Raw genomic sequence first — 18220 nt, 5'->3', positions numbered from 1 at the left:
GTTTTTTTTTTTTTTTTTTTTTTTTTACTTTCTGGTGTCAGTTGAAGTTTATTATGTAACCTGTTGGTCTCCCTAGAGCCACTGTTGCCTAGTATGCAGTACACACTGTGCCTCTACTCCACACACCAGCAGAGATACTAGTCTGTATTAGATTTTTAAAAAATAAAAACTACTTGTTAAGAGTGTGTCAAAAGATCAAAATAATCCCATCCAGTCAGGCCGCCTGGTGAGCTGTCCTGGTAGATTTAACATGCCGTCACCCCCACGCTTAGTCATTCAGCTGTTTGTGGGGGTCTGTGTGGTGCAGGATTGGATAGGTCCTGTTTCCTCTTCACCAAAATGGATTCCTCAGCTTTGTGAGGGTCCTGTCTATAAATACCCATGACTTCCAGAGTGACTGACAGCCTCGGACAGCTGCAACCAGCAGCCAACCAACGCGTAGACGATCCACAGCCATCTGAGCAGTCCTGTGAGAGGCTGACAGTCCTGCTCTGTTGTGGGGAGTAAGTAGGGTGCCCAGGAAACCCAACCAGGACCAGGCAACAGAACAAAATGGCTGCCATGACTATAGACCCGGCGGAGCAGCCTCGGATGTACCAACAGACCCTCCTTCAGGATGGACTCTGCGACCTGTTGGAGAACGACAAGTTTGTGGACTGTGTCCTCAAAATCCAGGACAAGGAGTTCCCGTGCCACCGCCTGGTTCTGGCAGCTAGCAGCCCCTTCTTCAAGGCCATGTTCCTGTCCGACCTGGAGGAGAGCAAGAGGCGTGAGATTGTCCTCAAAGATGTGGATCCGAGTGTTATGGAGATGATCCTGCGCTACTTGTACACCTCTGACATTAATCTGACGGAGCAGAATGTCCAAGATATCTTCATGGTGGCTAACATGTACCAGATCCCCTCCATCTTCTCTGTATGTGTCACCTACCTCCAGGACAAACTGGTGCTGGGAAACTGCTTGGCTATCTTCAGACTAGGGCTGCTGCTGGATTGTCCCAGACTCACCCTGGCTGCCAGAGAGTTCATCTGTGAACGCTACCAGGTTGTTATCAGGGACCAGGACTTCCTGCTCCTGGGCCCGAGCGAGCTGGCCATCCTCATCACCTCAGATGCCCTCAATGTTGAGCGGGAGGAGTTGGTGTTTGAATCACTGATGGACTGGGTGAGACATGATGAGACGAACCGGGTCAAGGACTTGCCAGAACTGTTGCACTGCATCCGTTTCAGGCTCATACCCGTGGATTACTTCAAGGAAAAAGTGGAGCGGCACCAGTTCCTCCGGTTCAGCCAGGAGATCAAGAAGGAGCTGGAACTCGTCAAGGAGGCTCACCGAGGACGGCTCCCGAAGCCCAGTAAGGCCGGCCGTGATGGGGCAAAGGGGGGAGAAGGAAGTGAAGACGAGGAGGAGGAGGAGGAGGAGGATGAGGAAGGGTACCTGCCGGGTATACTCAACAACAATCCACGCTTTGGGATGTTTGAGATGGACTTAATACTTATGCTCAGTAACACGGGGACTGTGGCCTACGACCCAGCTGGAAACGAATGCTATGTGGTGTCAGAATCCACAGATATTCCCAAAAACCACAGCAGCCTGGTCACCAAGGAGAACCAGGTGTTCGTTGTTGGAGGAATGCTCTACAACGAGGAGGACAAAGACGAGCCCTTCAGTTCTTACTTCCTACAGGTAGTACATCAGTCATGAGGACCACCAGTGTCTCTGTTTGAAAATTGCTTATCTCACAATTTCCTCTTAGAAATCCAGTAAAAACCCAGTTTAACATGGATCCAAAAATGTATTTTATTACTCACATGTCATTTTTCTCCTCCCTTCATCTTTAGTTTGACCCAGTCAGTTCAGAATGGTTAGGGATGCCCTCACAACCCAACCCTCGCTGTCTGTTTGGGCTGGCCGATGTCGAAAACTCCATCTTTGTTGTGGGAGGAAAGGAGCTGAAGGAAGGCGAGCGTGTCCTGGATTCAGTCATGATCTATGACAGACAGTAAGTGTCAACACTAAATCTAATATGGATCTTTGATACCGATAATCCACTGTAAAATATTTCATTAACAAAATCCAAATAACCAGCAAATAAGTTATAAAAATCTCACTTTGTTAATGTGAGTGAACAGGGATAAATGTTACAGTTTTTGTTTGTTTTTAACTTTTAAATGATTTTATTATTTCAAGATTACTAAATCAATAAATCTATACTTAATCCTTCAGTATCAGAACAATCTGACATTTAGATACAGTTTTCTTTGGACAACATCATGACTTCTTAAATTCCTTAACTTTTTTTATCAGTTACATAAATGTATCAGTATTATTCCTTTATCACTTTTCTATCTATAGAGCCACAGCTCATAGTGTTATGTATTTCATGCATTTCCTGTCTCTGTACACAGGTCATTCAAATGGGGGGAGTCGGACCCTCTGCCTTATGAAGTGTACGGCCATGGAACTGTGTCACACAAAGGTCTCGTCTACGTTATTGGAGGAAAGTCTGCGAGCAAGTATGTGGCATTTAATAAAGACAATATTATTTGAATATAAATTTAAAAATAGTGATTTGCCAAATTAAGGAATCCTCTTTTTTTCCATCCTGTTCTATTATTCACTTTGTATCACTGTTTTGTAACAGCAAGTATCACTTGAATATTTGAAACTAAACCTGTCACTTTTGGTTTTCTGTCAAGTTGCTGGTCATAGTGACATGTAAGCTGAATCTCATGAATGAATCTGTGCCACTTTAACGGACTGTATTACATGTTTTTATGCAGGAAATGCATGAGAAGAGTCTGTGTCTACAATCCTACTAAGTTTGAGTGGAAGGACCTGGCTCCTCTGAAGACGGCCCGCTCCCTGTTTGGTGTCACCGTGCACAGAGACCAGATCTATGTGGTGACGGGGGTCACAGATGCAGGCCTCACCAGCTCCGTGGAGGTCTATGACATTGCCACCAACAAGTGAGACAACAGTGTTTTTTTTATATGACCCACTTTATCTAATCGTTATGAGGTGAAGCATCTGTCTACATAAGGGAAACGACTCCTCCAGTAGATCATTAGGTCATAAAACAGCACTCATTGTACTGCTGTGGGTGTCATACAGTAATATAGCAGCTAATCTAACACCATCATCACTTTCCACTACAGTATTTTTGGTTATTGTCCTGTTTTGCTCCAGGTGGTCTGAGTTCACCGAGTTCCCTCAGGAGCGTAGCTCCCTCAATCTGCTCTCTACGGGAGACTTGCTCTACGCTGTGGGAGGATTTGCCATGATGCCCAGTGAAACCAGTGAAGAGCCCGTCCCAACAGAGATGACTGACATCTGGAGGTAACAGCCACTATTACCCCGGACACACTGTATCTGAAAGTCCTCCAACTTAGCTGTATATAAACTTTTAACAAATAATGTACGATTACGTTATTGTAAGCAGGCATACAGGCATTTTAAGTGTGTATCAACCATTAGAACTTCTCTAACATCTACTTAACTTCATTGTCATTATTTTTTTTTATATAAATGGTAAATAGGAGTCCATTAAGTATTGCCATTGGCTCAACAAGTCATCTTTACCACTTCAAATGGACCTTTGTACCTCACTGCAACACTTGAACCCCAAATGTGTTTTAATTTGATTGGCCCACCAAGACAGGCTGAGGTGCAGAGATGCATTAGTGTATCCTTGGTTTGGTTTTTGGTCTTTTTGATCATTGACAGTGAGGGAAGTATAAAAAAAAGTTACATTACAGTAATGGCTGCATATCAGTTACAGCAGCAGCATCATTATTAATGTACGATTCCTTTGACAAATCAAATTTTCTACCACGAAAAATATTTTTCTATACAATTCATGTGGCACATGAGTGCCATACAAATTTTATTTCCATCCAAATGAAGACAGAACAACTTTTTATCCTTTTCCATTCTTTCAGTCTATTAGCACTTAATGGAGCAATGAAAGGAACTCTTTTTCATATCAAATCATTCTTTGTGCATAAAACACACCAAGGTTACTAATACTGATACTAACATGTGTATTTTTCCCACAGATATGATGAGGCAGACAAATGCTGGAACGGGATTTTGCGAGAGATAAGCTACGCAGAGGAAGCCACTATCGTCCCAGTGCGCCTCAACACTCTGCGCCTCACCAAGTTATAACTCTGGTTAACCATGGAACATTAGCAATGAAGTAAAATGAGTATAATCATTGTGGACATTGCTCCAAAATTAGCTATGGGTACCTAATGTCTGGGCAAAGACTGAATTTGATTTCGTAGTATGAAATCAACATCAAATTGTTTTATCCAATGTTTTACAGCAGGGGGAGACAGATACATGCTAAGGCTAAACAGGGCTGCAGGGAATGGGCAAATTACCATATCACACCAAATTTCTTTTATAAAAAGCAAAAATGTTAATTTGTACATCTGTTTTTGTTATATTGTTTCATAAATTTTCTTTACTATCTGTTTGCTTTATTTAAACAGAAATAAAGATAAAGGTTGATTCTATTCACTTAGGTTTGGAAAGCCACACCATTTCACAGTGCAAATGGTTTTATTCATCTTCTTCTGACATGTTGTGCAATAACATATTTACAGCTGATTCCACATACTATACAGTACACAATATTTACACAAAATGTACAAGGCAACATAACAGACACTGCATCACCACTATTGACGTTATGCAAATAGCATGAGGGAGAAATGGACATTTTTAAATGTAAACAGCGATTTCCAGTTGACACCTGAGCACTATAAGTCATCACCATAAAATTAATTTCATCAACCAATTCATCAACCATATTTACAGTTTCACAGTATATACAATAAATGTTTGTGACATTTAGTCTGAGGTACTTTCAGTTAGCTTAAGTAGCAATAGTTTCAGTTTTACACACTAAGAACAGGAAGAACAAGAGGGGGAACTAAAGTAAACATCAAACTCCAGCAGGACGTGGGACACATGAAATGTGACACTGTCACTGCCTGATTTTTGGAAAATGTCTTTTCTGATGAAAACAAATGTTTGGCCAGCATCTTTGTGAGGGTGTGTTTTGGAATGAACAATAAGACAATATCTATAAGAGATATGATTTATTATTAAAGGTATGGTATGTTCACTTTAGTAGTTTGGCATATTACCATAGCATTTTCTAATTAATAATAGTAATAATAAGAATAATAGTAATAATAATTAGCACTAAAAACAAGGTGCAGCTGAGGTTGATGGGAATGTCATTGGTTTTCAAAAGGAAAATTACATTTTTGACTGATACTACAATTGATCCAGATTTGTCATGGATGTCCATCCAGTAAGTGTGGAGACATTTCACTCAAAACCACAAATGTCCAGCTCGTTGAGCACTACAGGAAAAGTCAGGGGGTCACCAAAGTCATTATGATTAATCTACTAGGAATCATGAATGTCTGTACAAAATATCATGGCAACCTTAGATATTTCACTCTGGCCCAAGATGACGTTCCTACCAACTAACAATGCCATCCATAAAGTAACACCACTGGTCTGGCTTAAAACAATACAATATCTGTAATGAATAGAATAGAATAGAATAGAATAGAATAGAATAGAATAGAATAGAATAGAATAGAATAGAAAAGTGAAACTCAATTGAATTAAATGAATTGTCCATGCAATCCAGTTAATGGAAGTTTGTTGTGTATCGTGGACCAACAGTGGAATACATCTGGTCCATTAGTTTCAGAAACAGTAAAAATGAATGTCTGTAAAGTGACTGCACTCAGACGAAACTAAAAGCCTTTTGTAATCTGAGATAAATTTCACAAGCAGGAGTTTTTAGTCTCTCCTCTGGAATGTTATCCGGCAGTAATTCAGCCGAGTGTGTGTCCTGTGTAAAACTGTCATACACAGGATAGGAACCTCCGGGACCTTGGTCATGCTATGGATTCCTCCTCTGTGTCTGCTGCTCATGACTGCCTGACACTCTCATTAATGTTACCTCTGGTCCCCTAAGCAACACGGCCATTAATTTAAGTGCATGTAGTCCTCTTGTGTAACATACCCTTTTCATAAACATCTTGTTTCTTATAGGATACGACTCATCTCTGTTTCTCTCCATCTGTTACTCAACATGAGATGGGAAATGCTGGCCAGGAATCCTATTTCCTCTAAACCCACTTTGTGATCATGAAGATCTTTTTCCCTGCTGCATTCAGAGACATAATGACGACTGATTTTTAAGAACTTGTAAATATTCAGCCAAAGATGACTCATCAGTGTGGCCGGACCGAAGCATTACCCTGTAGTGCGTCAGTGAGACACTGGCCTTCAATAGATATCAAGTTATCTGCCACTAAGTCATTTTAACAGAATGATAGAAGAACATCCCTGATCAATGCTTTTTTGAGTGTTTTTGGCTATCAATTCTTCATGCAAATGAAATGGATAGAATTACAATAACCAAACATCAGCATCTGCACGAAAATGGCACATTAAACTGCAGTAACCAATATCATCTGCAGTGCAACAGTGCATGTGAGCCACACGTTCAGTACGTAATGATAAAAACAGAGAGTGGCAGTTTACTTGGGCTTCAGATGGCAGAGAGATGTTCCTGACACTCGGACGCCCGGCGTGTAGCAGGGCTGTATTTGGTCATCATGGTGATCTGGGTGCTGAAGTTATTGCCATTACTGCCTATGGATGGCTGCTGGTACTTAGTGTCAGCGCCCAGGAACCTCTGCAGCATCCATCTGCGCCACTTACGCTTAATCTCCGACTGCACCTGTAGAAGAGACGAGGAGGACAAACAGGATGAAGAGGACGAGTAAAGAGGGTATGACACATCACAGAGGGGTGTAAAATGAGATTTAGTCACTTAAAAGGATGGTAAACATCTTAAAGAACCTTTTTTTTTTTTTTTAAATGACTCACCTCCCCGTTCAAGAAACAGTACAAAACTGCTACAACAAAACCCTGGAGAAGAGAGAAGCAGATAAAATGTACTGTCTGATAAGAGCTCTTGAGAAGAAATACCAGTGTGACAGTACAGCTGGGGAAACACTCCAAATGTTTATGTATGAATAATGATGGTAAGATTACGACCAACTTCAGGCTCAGACAGGGAGGTTCATCATTTCAATCTCCAAGATATTTTCCCAGGAGATATCACTCTGAGCTACAGCAGCTATAAATTAGGAATACTTTCCATTGCTAGGTTTCCATAATTTCACTTCAATACTCTGCAAGACAGCAACCTCATCATTCAACCATGCAAAACTAAACATCTTTGCAGCACAAACCATTCATTTGCCTAATCAGACAAGCGGATTTTATGCTACTGAGCTTTTTTCATGTAACTTTACTGATTCAAAGGACTTTCTCTTTTTGAGTCTAGCTGCTGCCACAACTGTGTCACCAGTTTAGCTGTATGACACGGGAAGACAATCCTGTAAGAGCCAAAAGAAGGATTTTCATCAGCAAGTAGTACAACATCTGTCTGACAGGCTGCCTCAACACTTGTTATGCCGTCATGTAGCGTTACCTGAAATGACCCCAGAATGAGGTCGAACACCATCCTGACTTGTGGGTGGATGTGCTCAGGAATGAATGCGAAAATGATGTAGTTGATCCCAAAGAGCGGTATCAACAACAGTGTGGATTTTGCCAGTCGCCTAGAAAAAAAAGAATAATTTGTAAGTGAAGTGAAGGATGGTTTTCATGCTTTAAACTCCCTCCCTGAAAACTAGCCACAATATGCAACAGTAATTATTCCTCACCACTAAAAATACAATGGAAAAAGTATTTATTTCACTTGACATGAAAGCCATGCGAAGACAGAGGTGTTGACATTTTGTAGTGAAAACCTACGAGTACTGATTGGATTCCTTTCGTCCTATGTCGGGGCAATTCATCTTCTGTCGCAAAATCCGGATTATACAAATGAAAAGGAAGAAGTTCAGCTGCCGAGAGAGTAGCAGACTGGTTAATGTGATAACACTGCACGCAGCTGTAGAAAAGGTTTTCACTAGGAGGCATCAAGACTCACAAGTATGGTGACTAAAATAGGTGTTTTGATGATCCACCATGGATGGTCATCAATTGTCTCCCAGCATCTGTCAGAAGTCAGAGCAAATAATTACACTGAAAATAATGAATAAAGTGCAGTTGTACTGTGTTATTAAGGCACATCAATTAATGAGAAACTTGAAAAACAGGTTCTAAGTTTTGAGGCTATTTAGCCAAATTGTGTAACAGAATTTTTTTTTAACACTGAAATTTTATTTTATGCTTTTAAAAAACATCAAATGTTACAAAGCTTTAAGTAGATAGATACTTCAAATTTCAAATATGCAAGCACATAACACAAATGTATAAAATAAACAAAGGACGTGCCATAAAAACATGGCAGACAATATTCAAATAATTATGCAAAACAAAAAAATAAGTTGCATATTCAAAACGGAGTGAGAAGAAGTAAAACGTATTCACTCCCACCCCTTCTCCATCGATCTCTGTTCTGAAGACACTGGTACAGTTGCCTCTTTTTAACTTTATAGTGATTTCTATTTTTGATATCAATGATGTAAATCCCTGTTTTATCTCTATTCTCTTTTATCGTCTGTGTTGTGTGTCTGTTGTTGTGTTATGTCTGGTTGTGTTATGTCTTGCTATGGACCCTGAGTCTGAAATAAAGATATATATCTTTATTTAATAATCAATAATCAAAACATGATATAAATAATCTGCTTCCTCTCAATTCATGAATGAAGTTTAGCTCCTACCTCATTCATAAAAGAAAGTTTACTGAATTAAAAATATCAATCAACAAAAATGAAGGAAAAAGTTTAAATTTCGCTTATCCAAGCTGTGGTCAATTCAGCTGTCTCAAACCTTTAGTGGCCTAGCTGTCTTGGTTTGGCAGACGAATCCACATAGGCCATAGGCCATTTTGTATTTTTAATACATTACTATTAAATGCTGTAATCATTTATACAGAGTAAAATCACATTTAAAATAGTCTTATCTAATTTTAAACAAATATGGATTTTGGCCTTGTAGAGTAATATAGCATGAAACACTCAGTTCTCGTCTGAGGTCATTTCTTTGCGAGTTGCTGATTAATAGTTCACCACAGACCTGCACTGACACCAGCTATTAATCATCACACTAACCAAGATATTATTCCTTCTAGTAAATGTGCATTTGTGGGTCATATGTCTTCCTGTCGGGGGAAAGTCCTGAAATTAACCCAACATATTCTAAATTAAAGATGGTAGGGATGACCCCTTCACTTCACAACAAGATAAAAATAAAACCCAATGATTAACTCACCCAGGATCATTTAAATAAACCTTTGTAATCACCCATGAAGAGATAAAGAGGGTTGGAGCCCCTATAAAACAACACACAAACAGAATTTGTAAGTTATTTCAACATTAAAATAATCTTGATTATCAGTGACGCCCACTGTGCGGAAACAAACAAAACCAAATATGACAGTGACCGTGTGTACACTGTTAATCTTTTGGATAATTTTTATGGCTAAAGTCATATTACATTTTGGCTATGCTTATCATTTTTAACAGGACGCACTGATATATTTGCTCTTTGCCAATATTGGTTTATCCAGGGTATCTGCAGGAAAGTCACACGCTTGCTTCCATTTTTTTCTGCTGGTAGACACAACATTTCATGCCTATTTATAGGAGTATTTTATTGGTGTGATGGAAAAAAAGACACACGGGTCAAGATTGCTGAATTTTAGGACCAAGAGGCCAGAAGATGTATTTGAATAATGAAAGTGTTGGGCCAACATATAAGATGAATGCACAGACAGGCTCAGCACTTGTTGGCAAACCTGTACAAACAGGATGAAAGCCAGCTGTAATGAGTTGTATGGAGTAGTAGAGAAAGTAGTATCACCATAAGTAGCAATGAAAGCTCTGCCAAATGGAAAACGTCTTCTCACTGGAAAAAAAATATTTACAGTTCAAGTCTTCATTGTGCCATCTCAGGAATTTATTTTATTCACTTATAATGTGAGCCAAAGATGTAGGAATTTATTGAATTAAAGGGATACGCCAACATTTTTTTCTATGTGTCTTGTCTCACTCCCGAGTCCATGACAAGCAGATAGACACCATCCTTTTGACTGTGCGTGCAGTAAGAAGGGAGAGCCCGTATCGCCTGTAATTAGCTTAGCTCAAACGGTGGAAGTCTATCGGTAGTGTTATCCTGCCTCATCAGATACACTCTTCAGCAACTCTAAACGGAAACCGGCGGGCCGATCTTCGTCTCAGAGCTGACAAAACTCTCCGCTAAGGCATCTTGAGCGGTCAAATGCTGGTAACGGGACCAGATCGGTCAAAACGGAGGGTTCAAGCAAAGACGGTTTATTTTGGTTCAAGCTAGCTACATCGAGGGTAGATTAGCTTCCTATTTCAAAGTAAAAGCACAAATTCTATTGTCATGGTTTTCTGTATGTAAAGGGCAACAGGTGTTTTATAAGTATATGTAACTGGAAGTGCGTTGGTCACAACGGCTAACTTGAGTAGCGTCGAATTCGTCCAAACAAAATTGTAAACAGCTGGTATTTAGACAAATTAACGACACACTGCTGATCTAAACGGCTACTTTCTCGCCTAAAAATGTTTCAAATGTCGATAAAGTGATATATTTACAGAGTTTAGAGCTAAAATGAAATCAGCTTCTGACTGCTGATTTCGGCTCGGGTACGAGGCAGGCTAACACTATACACTTCCAGCGTTTGAGCTAAGCTAATTACGGGTGATACGGCTCTATCTCCCTTGTTACTGCACGCACAGTTGAAAGGATGGTGTCTATCTGCTTGTCATGGACTCGGGAGTGAGGCAAGACACGAAAAAAAAATTTGGCGTATCCCTTTAACATTTTTTTTTTTTAATTAAAAGCACCTTGAGCATGGCAGGACTCTGAGGCTGAATTATAGCAACAGGGGCAGAGTGGCAGCTGCCTGCTGCTAATATAAAACTGGCAGCAGGACTCTCATTCATATGCAGATGGTACAGCACAGCATTTTCCCATAGCTACTGCACATATAAAACCTCACTTCTAAATTCATTTACATATGATCATGTATGTTTGAACGAGCGACAAAACAGACGATGATGATCTCAAGCTGCCACTTAAGACAAATGGACAGATCAATTTAAATGAGCTTCTGTGAGCAATCTGTTATTCATCAACATATGGTATAGAAGCCAGCACATACCCCAACCAATCACGATGTACCACCAGAAGTACTTCCTCTCAGAGAAGAAGGAGACGGCTAACAGGGTGTGGAGATAGAGGCCCTCCACCAGCAGCCAGAAGTAACTCGCCATGACCCCATACTGGAAGAAGACCATCACTGCCTTGCAGCCCACCTACAAATCAACCAGAATGTAAGTTCAGGCTTATTGCACTGCCAGGGAACGTATAGTATATGCACTTCTAAGTCAAATGACGAAGACGAATCTCGTTGCCAGTGGATGAGGCTACGCCGAGAATGTTTTGAGAAAATTACTCTGAAATTAGTATTGATGACCTACTTATATGAAAACAATTCTGTGAGACTTGGCAAATAACCGTGAAGAGACAGTCATTAGCACAATTAATAATAACATAATACAATTAGAGAAAACTCTACATAGGTTATGAAAATGCTGATTACACTAATGGACTCCTAGACTGATTAAATCCTCAACCAGTGTGTGGACGACACTTGTTGTATGGTTGGTGGCTCCGTAGATGTAAGTAGCAGCAGCAGACTGATCCATCATGTCTGCTCTGTAAATGTTACTGAATAGGTCTACTATTTAACGTTTAATGAACAGTTGCCACAGTTGTTTTTACTGCTTGAGAATTTAACTTTTCATTTATGCAACGGATATGGTTTTATGTCTTCATTCAGAAGTCACACACTGACCCTAACTCAACATTATATTTCTTTAAAACCTGGATATGGTTTGGCATTTTCAATACACTGTGTCTGCTCCACCAGTGTGTGTAAGTCAATACTCAAGAGTTTCTTTTGTTCTTCTTCCTGAAAAAGTTAAACATCTTCTTCAAGTTTAAACATCACAGTGTAAGATAGAGCAGTGGGTCCCAATCTGAAGACCATGGGACATGAAGCATTACAAATGGGCTAATAAATCATTTGCAAACACAAATGATTTGGTGAAATAATGTAGTTATAGAAATAGCTGGCCTGGGAACGACTTGGGGTCCCCCCGGAAGAGCTGGAGGAAGTGTCCGGGGAGAGGGAAGTCTGGGGATCCCTGCTCCGACTGCTGCCGCGAACCGACTCCGGATAATGCGGCGGACAATGGATGGATGGATGGATAATGTTTCATTGTTATTTATTAGGTTGAGGCCAATCACGTTGATACATTTTGCTGCCAGACCACATCCAATACCTGTTTGCTATGTCAGATTATAACTAACATCCAAGGCTTTCCCAACATTTCTGTGATTTTCAAGTCAGTCCTGACTGGGAAAATTGGTGAGAACCACTGAAACCTTTGCGAAACAAAGGTCACAACACAGAATACAATGTCCAACATGGAAGCACACGTTAGTTGCTCTGCGATTGAAACATTGTGTGGTCCTCTGCTTGTTGAGCTGAAGGAGTCCCCAAGACACTCTGAGGTTTATGGGAAATGGTGTTCAATAAAGGCTGCTATAGTAAACTGTAAAGAACAGCAACTATATCCTATTGTTTCATTAAAAAATCGACTACACAGCAAAAGGGATTTGCATTTTAGCAAATGTGCTCGGTGCTGTGGTTTCACTATAGTGCCCTCTATAAAACTGTTCGCCTGTTATATGTAACTTTTTTCTTCGAAACAGAATTTAGAAACAGTTGAGAGAGTTAACAGCTGTGTTTGGATCGGGACAATCTGTGTACCTGAAGAGGAGACATTTAAGCGAAGCCATTAACGATCAGCACTTAGAGATAGTAAAGGTGATTTACAGTCTGCTGATCTAATCCTCTCTGGTAATAAAGCAGCGGATCTGAGAAAACACCACGGATGTTGACGACTCGATCAATTAAATAAAAAGAAAATAGCCTCATTATGTGAAACTGCACCACAGTCAAGAAGTTTATCTAGCTCCTTATCTTACATTAGCACTTAAGATATTGTCCCAGTGATCATACTGTCAAACCAAAGTGTTTAAAACTACTTCTGAAATCTGTGAATGTGATTTATCGACAACGCCACCCATGGTACAGCATTCTGTTCAGCAAACAGGATGTCTCACAACATCCTGCTGGACACATGAATGGGAAAATGTCGCTTTAGGAGTGGAAGGGACCTGGCAAACACTGCCACACCCGGAGGCACTTGAGCGCGTGCACCTTGAGTAAACTCTGAGTCAAAGCTTCAGAGTCAGTACAGACTTTGTGAGTAATTAAACAGATGCAGTTTGGGGGGGAAAGAAATTGACAGCCACTAACTGCTTTGTACATCAGACGGATGACTTAACGTGATCTACGATGCAGGACCTCCGATTATGCAGATGAAAAAAAAAAAATCAATAAATTGTATGGCTTTGCTAATAAAATGGGCATGCTGGCGAGTGTGCGGTGCACTCACAGATGGCTGGCAATTTTCTGTCTCCGCGACGTCGTACAGAACCACGTCCTTGATGAACACAGTCACAGCTTTCAGAATAAAAGCCACAAAGAGATGCATGTGGATGAAGTTTCTCGTGCAGTGCAGCTTCCTGCAGAAAAACAGGAAAAGGAACTCATGAGATGATTGAACTCATGAAGGAAAAAGCAACACACATAATTCTCTTAATGAATTCCTTCTGATTAAAGACCCTGAATGTCTTGTTTATGTGACCTGTCCTGAAAATCATCTGATAAAGTGTGTGTTTCTGGCACCAAAGCATGGAATCGGAATAAATATCAAGAAAACACTCACCAGAAACTTCACTGGTTTAATTTACAGGAGCAAACAGTCACAGAAAGAATGCGCGTTTCAGCTGAGGAGGGTAGTCATCATACATAATGTACATGCCTGTTGCCCGGTGACGTGCTCCTACTGTCCTCTGCTGTTCTCTAAATGTCAGGCTATCTATAGTTGCTTCATACTTTATATGGTTATGATCTGTCAGTGAAACATATATTTATCAGGCAGAGATAAAAGTTTTAAAAAAGGCCGACTTGACATTCAGCACAGAAGTAAACAAGAACAAATTGGGGGTTTTAGCTGAGAAAATGTCTCTGATGTAAATTTTCTCTTCTGGGTGTTTTCAAACAAATGCCTTGGCGGTGAGCTTCTGATCTGGGGGTGAACTGTGTAAATTGTAGTCATCATCGCAGAAGGACAGGTGCTATGACACACAACATCAACCAGCTGCCTGAACGCTGAACATAAACAGCAACCGCTATTCACATCCTGTGTCTGTGCTGCAGAGTGCAGACCACTGGCATTTCATAAGCCTGAGGAGTAAACACATCCCTTGTTGTTTAGCTCCGAACACACAAACAGTCCAAATGCAAACACGCCCCAACTGAGGAGAGTGGGTTGTTTGTTAAGCCGCACACACCAGCCACTTACACTGACACTGACACTAATGATCAGTGCTGTGTCATGCCAACATGCATACATGCACACAAACACATTTTCTCTGTGCAGGCTGAGGACTGAAGGTCAAATGTGAACATGCTTTTTCTTTTTTTAATAATAAAAAAAAAATCATATAAGATTTGTCTTTCAGATCCCCCCCTCCTCCATCCTCCCTCCATATTGTTATTATTGTTATTTATCATCATTATTATTATAACTATTATGATTATCATTGCCCTACAAAGCAAAAAGGCAGTAACTACGCAGAGTTCCGAACTGAGAAAAATGACTTTAAAGTTATCCTGTTGTCCAGCCTAAGTATGTAGGTAGATTATTGGACATGAGGCAGTTTTGTTACTTTGTATTAGCTTATTCTTTGTACATATTAATTCTCATATTTGATTTGATGTTTTACCCCTATTTTGCAGTTACTGTATTCTTGCTTTGTATTACTTGCCAAAAATGTGGCACCATACCAAGCAAAAAGGCAGTAACTGCAGATTCTTCAAAAACTATTCTGTCACAACTTGTGCTCTAGGTGTGTTAGATACACTGTATTTGGACTAATTGGAATCATTTGTTTCCCTGAACATGGATATACCAAACCCAAGAAAAAAGACCATTTTAGGCCAATATTTTCCACCCGGAAATTCTGGTGCTGAAATTGCTGCTTAAAGTGTCTCACATTCCTAAGCTGTATCAAGGCCCAAATTAGGTCAATTTATTTTGAATAGTACAACATTCTTATGTGTTAATATTAGATTAATGTGTATCTGGGTGTGTTTATCTAATGTATCGCCTATATCTACAACAAATCACATTAACTTTAAAGCACTGTCAACTTCACTTTGAAGCAATATAGGCAAGTTAGGCTAACTACAATTCAACAGGGCAGAACTAAATAATTTTGATTGAGTAATGATAATGAGGAAATATTGGAAATCATAAATATATTTTTATATTCAGAAGAGGAAACCGGGGTATGGGAAACATGGAAGCAGTAACTTCACTCTGCGGCAACACGGTTGTTTTTACATTAAGTAAAACAAAGCAAAAGTACAGTAACTGACTGTCTTCTTGCTTTGTTTCACTAGGGCTTTTTGCAGTTACTGTAAAAATGACTACCATTTTTCTCCAAAACGACACACATTTGAGATAAGATATTTTGTCACATAACAAAGGATGCCTTGGATGTCATGAAAATGATAATAACTCATTTTCAACCAAAAATGCAGTTACTGCCTTTTTGCTTTGTAGGGCAATTGTTGTTGAGACTATTGTTATTACTATTGATGACAGTGCGGCATTTCCCCTTTTCTTTTCTTTTTTTCTCCTCTCTCTCATGTCTATTTTTATTTTTTTTTATTTACTTTTTTCCCTTTTGCCTAATTGTAGTATCAATTATTATTATTAGTAGTAGTATTATTATTACTACTAATTATTATCAAACTCTATATCATTAACTATCACTATTATCATAATGATTTTTGTAACTACTGCTAGTTATATTCTGAAGCAACACACACACACACACACACACACACACACACACACACACACACACACATAAAACCACAAATGTTGTTGTTTGTTTTTCACAATATGTTTTTGTCCATATCACTGTACTGTCCTATGTCACAATAAAAATAAAAATATTTTTTTTAAAATGTGAACATGCTGTGAACGACAGCAGCCGGTGTTAAGTGGTTTCACTTTATGGCTGATTGTAGTTGACCGCTTTGTATGATAAATGCTACAGTGGCAGATAATGTCAAATTTGGACGTCTCACAAAATCTGGCACATTAGGCACATTACAGCGTGAAACACTGTAAAATCTCTATAAAAAGCAGGAAGCATGGTGTGAAACGAGAGATGGTCAGATTATTATCTCTCTAAATGAGGGGGAAAGGTGTTTGATCTTCTTTACTCAGGGAGGTTAAGTGGATCTCCTTACCGAAAGAGACACAGTATGATGATGGCGATCGTCAGAGAAACGAGCGACACGCTGTGACCGATGGTGTAACCCACTTTGATAGCGTAGAAGAATTCTTCCTGCAAAAACACATTCAGTCAGACTGACAGAAAACACTTCATCAGGACAGAGTTTGACATTTAACAAGGAGCCGCAGACAGCAGCAGGAAAGCAGATCCAGAGTGGCTGCTGCTCTGACCGTGTTATCATCCATGGTGTTGTTAGGATTGTATCCACAGTCCATTATGTAGGAGTCGATGCTGACTGGAGTCCAGCCATCCTCAGTGCAGGTCTTTGACAAGTTACCTAATGAGCAGAGGGGCAGAGGGAATAATCACTACATTACTCTTAGAAGAATACAACTCATTGCTGTGCCAGCTTTAATGTGTTGTCATTAAAAATAATACAATGCAATTTTGCATCTATGTGTGTTGGGAGGGAAGTTGCATAAGCTGTAAGAAGAATTTCCTCTTCATTTACTCACACTTAATTATATCACACTGAGATGGATGTGTCTCACTGGAATACTCCCAAATACTAAAAGGAAATGGAAGGAATGACTGAAGGGGATCAGTTGTCCCACCGGCTCAGAGTTGCCGGGACGTTCCCATGTGTATTTGCCTCCATCTGTTTCTTAATTACTGTCAGGCTGCTCACGCACACCAGGAGGGCAGTGGTTGAGCGGGGAGATATTTTTACTCTGGCCTGCCCATCGGGGCAGAAGCGAAAGGTCCAAGTGCATTAGACTGACCATCTGAGAGCAGCAGAGTAGAGCTCTGTGTGGTGGTACAACAGACTACAGCTCTCCAGAGTACAGGAGAATACAGTTCAACTGAGCTCAAGAGAGAAGAGTGGAGATCAGTAGAGTCTTCTGGCGCAAAGTGGAGTATTAAATGCTTCTGTAAAATACAGTAGAGCAGACTAGAGCTCAGAAGAAAGGAGCTACTCTTCAAATCATTGGAGTGAGTGTACAAAAACATAGGATAGGTGTGTAGGATGTAGTAGAATGAAACACAGAGTGAAGTTTTACAGATTTAAGTTTTCTAGGGTTCATCAGATGTCAGCTCTGTAGAGATAGAGTAGAGATAGGGTAGAGTAGAGTACAGTAGAGTAGAGTAGAGTAGAGTAGAGTAGGGTAGGGTAGGGTAGGGTAGGGTAGAGTAGAGTAGAGTAGAGTAGAGTAGAGTAGAGTAGAGTAGAGTAGAATAGAGTAGAGTAGAGTAGAGTAGGGGAGAGTAGAGTAGAGTAGAGTAGAGTAGAGTAGAGTAGAGTAGAGTAGAGTAGAGTAGAGTAGAGTAGGGTAGGGTAGGGTAGGGGAGAGTAGAGTAGAGTAGAGTAGGGGAGAGTAGAGTAGAGTAGAGTAGAGTAGAGTAGAGTAGAGTAGAGATAGGGTAGAGTAGAGTAGAGTAGAGTAGAGTAGAGTAGAGTAGAGTAGAATAGAGTAGAGTAGAGTAGAGTAGGGGAGAGTAGAGTAGAGTAGAGTAGAGTAGAGTAGAGTAGAGTAGGATAGGGTAGGGGAGAGTAGAGTAGAGTAGAGTAGAGTAGAGTAGAGTAGAGTAGAGTAGAATAGAGTAGAGTAGAGTAGAGTAGGGGAGAGTAGAGTAGAGTAGAGTAGAGTAGAGTAGAGTAGAGTAGAGTAGAATAGAGTAG

At 40.1% G+C, this 18220-nt stretch overlaps 2 protein-coding genes across 2 annotated transcripts in view; one reads left to right on the top strand and one right to left on the bottom strand.

The window, feature by feature from the left end:
* Positions 1-396: 396 nt before the first annotated feature.
* On the top strand, positions 397-4431 carry LOC311001209 (kelch-like protein 40a). Its single transcript, XM_083992233.1, has 6 exons — positions 397-1686; positions 1842-2002; positions 2409-2516; positions 2784-2969; positions 3190-3339; positions 4059-4431. Exons 1-6 carry the CDS (start codon positions 553-555, stop codon positions 4168-4170), a joined length of 1851 nt encoding a protein of 616 aa, XP_083848359.1. The 5' UTR covers positions 397-552; the 3' UTR covers positions 4171-4431.
* A 379-nt stretch (positions 4432-4810) lies between these two features.
* Positions 4811-18220, bottom strand: part of LOC311001214 (vasoactive intestinal polypeptide receptor-like) — a 27414-nt gene continuing 14004 nt past the window's right edge. Inside the window, exons 4-13 of the mRNA XM_083992239.1 lie at positions 16770-16876; positions 16553-16650; positions 13617-13746; positions 11249-11402; positions 9331-9391; positions 8045-8111; positions 7867-7958; positions 7541-7670; positions 6931-6972; positions 4811-6781 (exon numbers count right to left, since the gene is read on the bottom strand). Coding sequence (XP_083848365.1) covers positions 6590-6781; positions 6931-6972; positions 7541-7670; positions 7867-7958; positions 8045-8111; positions 9331-9391; positions 11249-11402; positions 13617-13746; positions 16553-16650; positions 16770-16876 — 1073 coding nt within the window. The 3' untranslated portion in view covers positions 4811-6589. The remainder of the gene's footprint in view (positions 6782-6930; positions 6973-7540; positions 7671-7866; positions 7959-8044; positions 8112-9330; positions 9392-11248; positions 11403-13616; positions 13747-16552; positions 16651-16769; positions 16877-18220) is intronic.

The sequence above is a fragment of the Trachurus trachurus genome (assembly GCF_905171665.1).
Source record: "Trachurus trachurus genome assembly, chromosome: 17".
Classification (NCBI taxonomy): Eukaryota; Metazoa; Chordata; class Actinopteri; order Carangiformes; family Carangidae; genus Trachurus; species Trachurus trachurus.
Note: the sequence above shows the minus strand (reverse complement) of the source record. Positions and strands in the feature narration are given on the sequence as shown.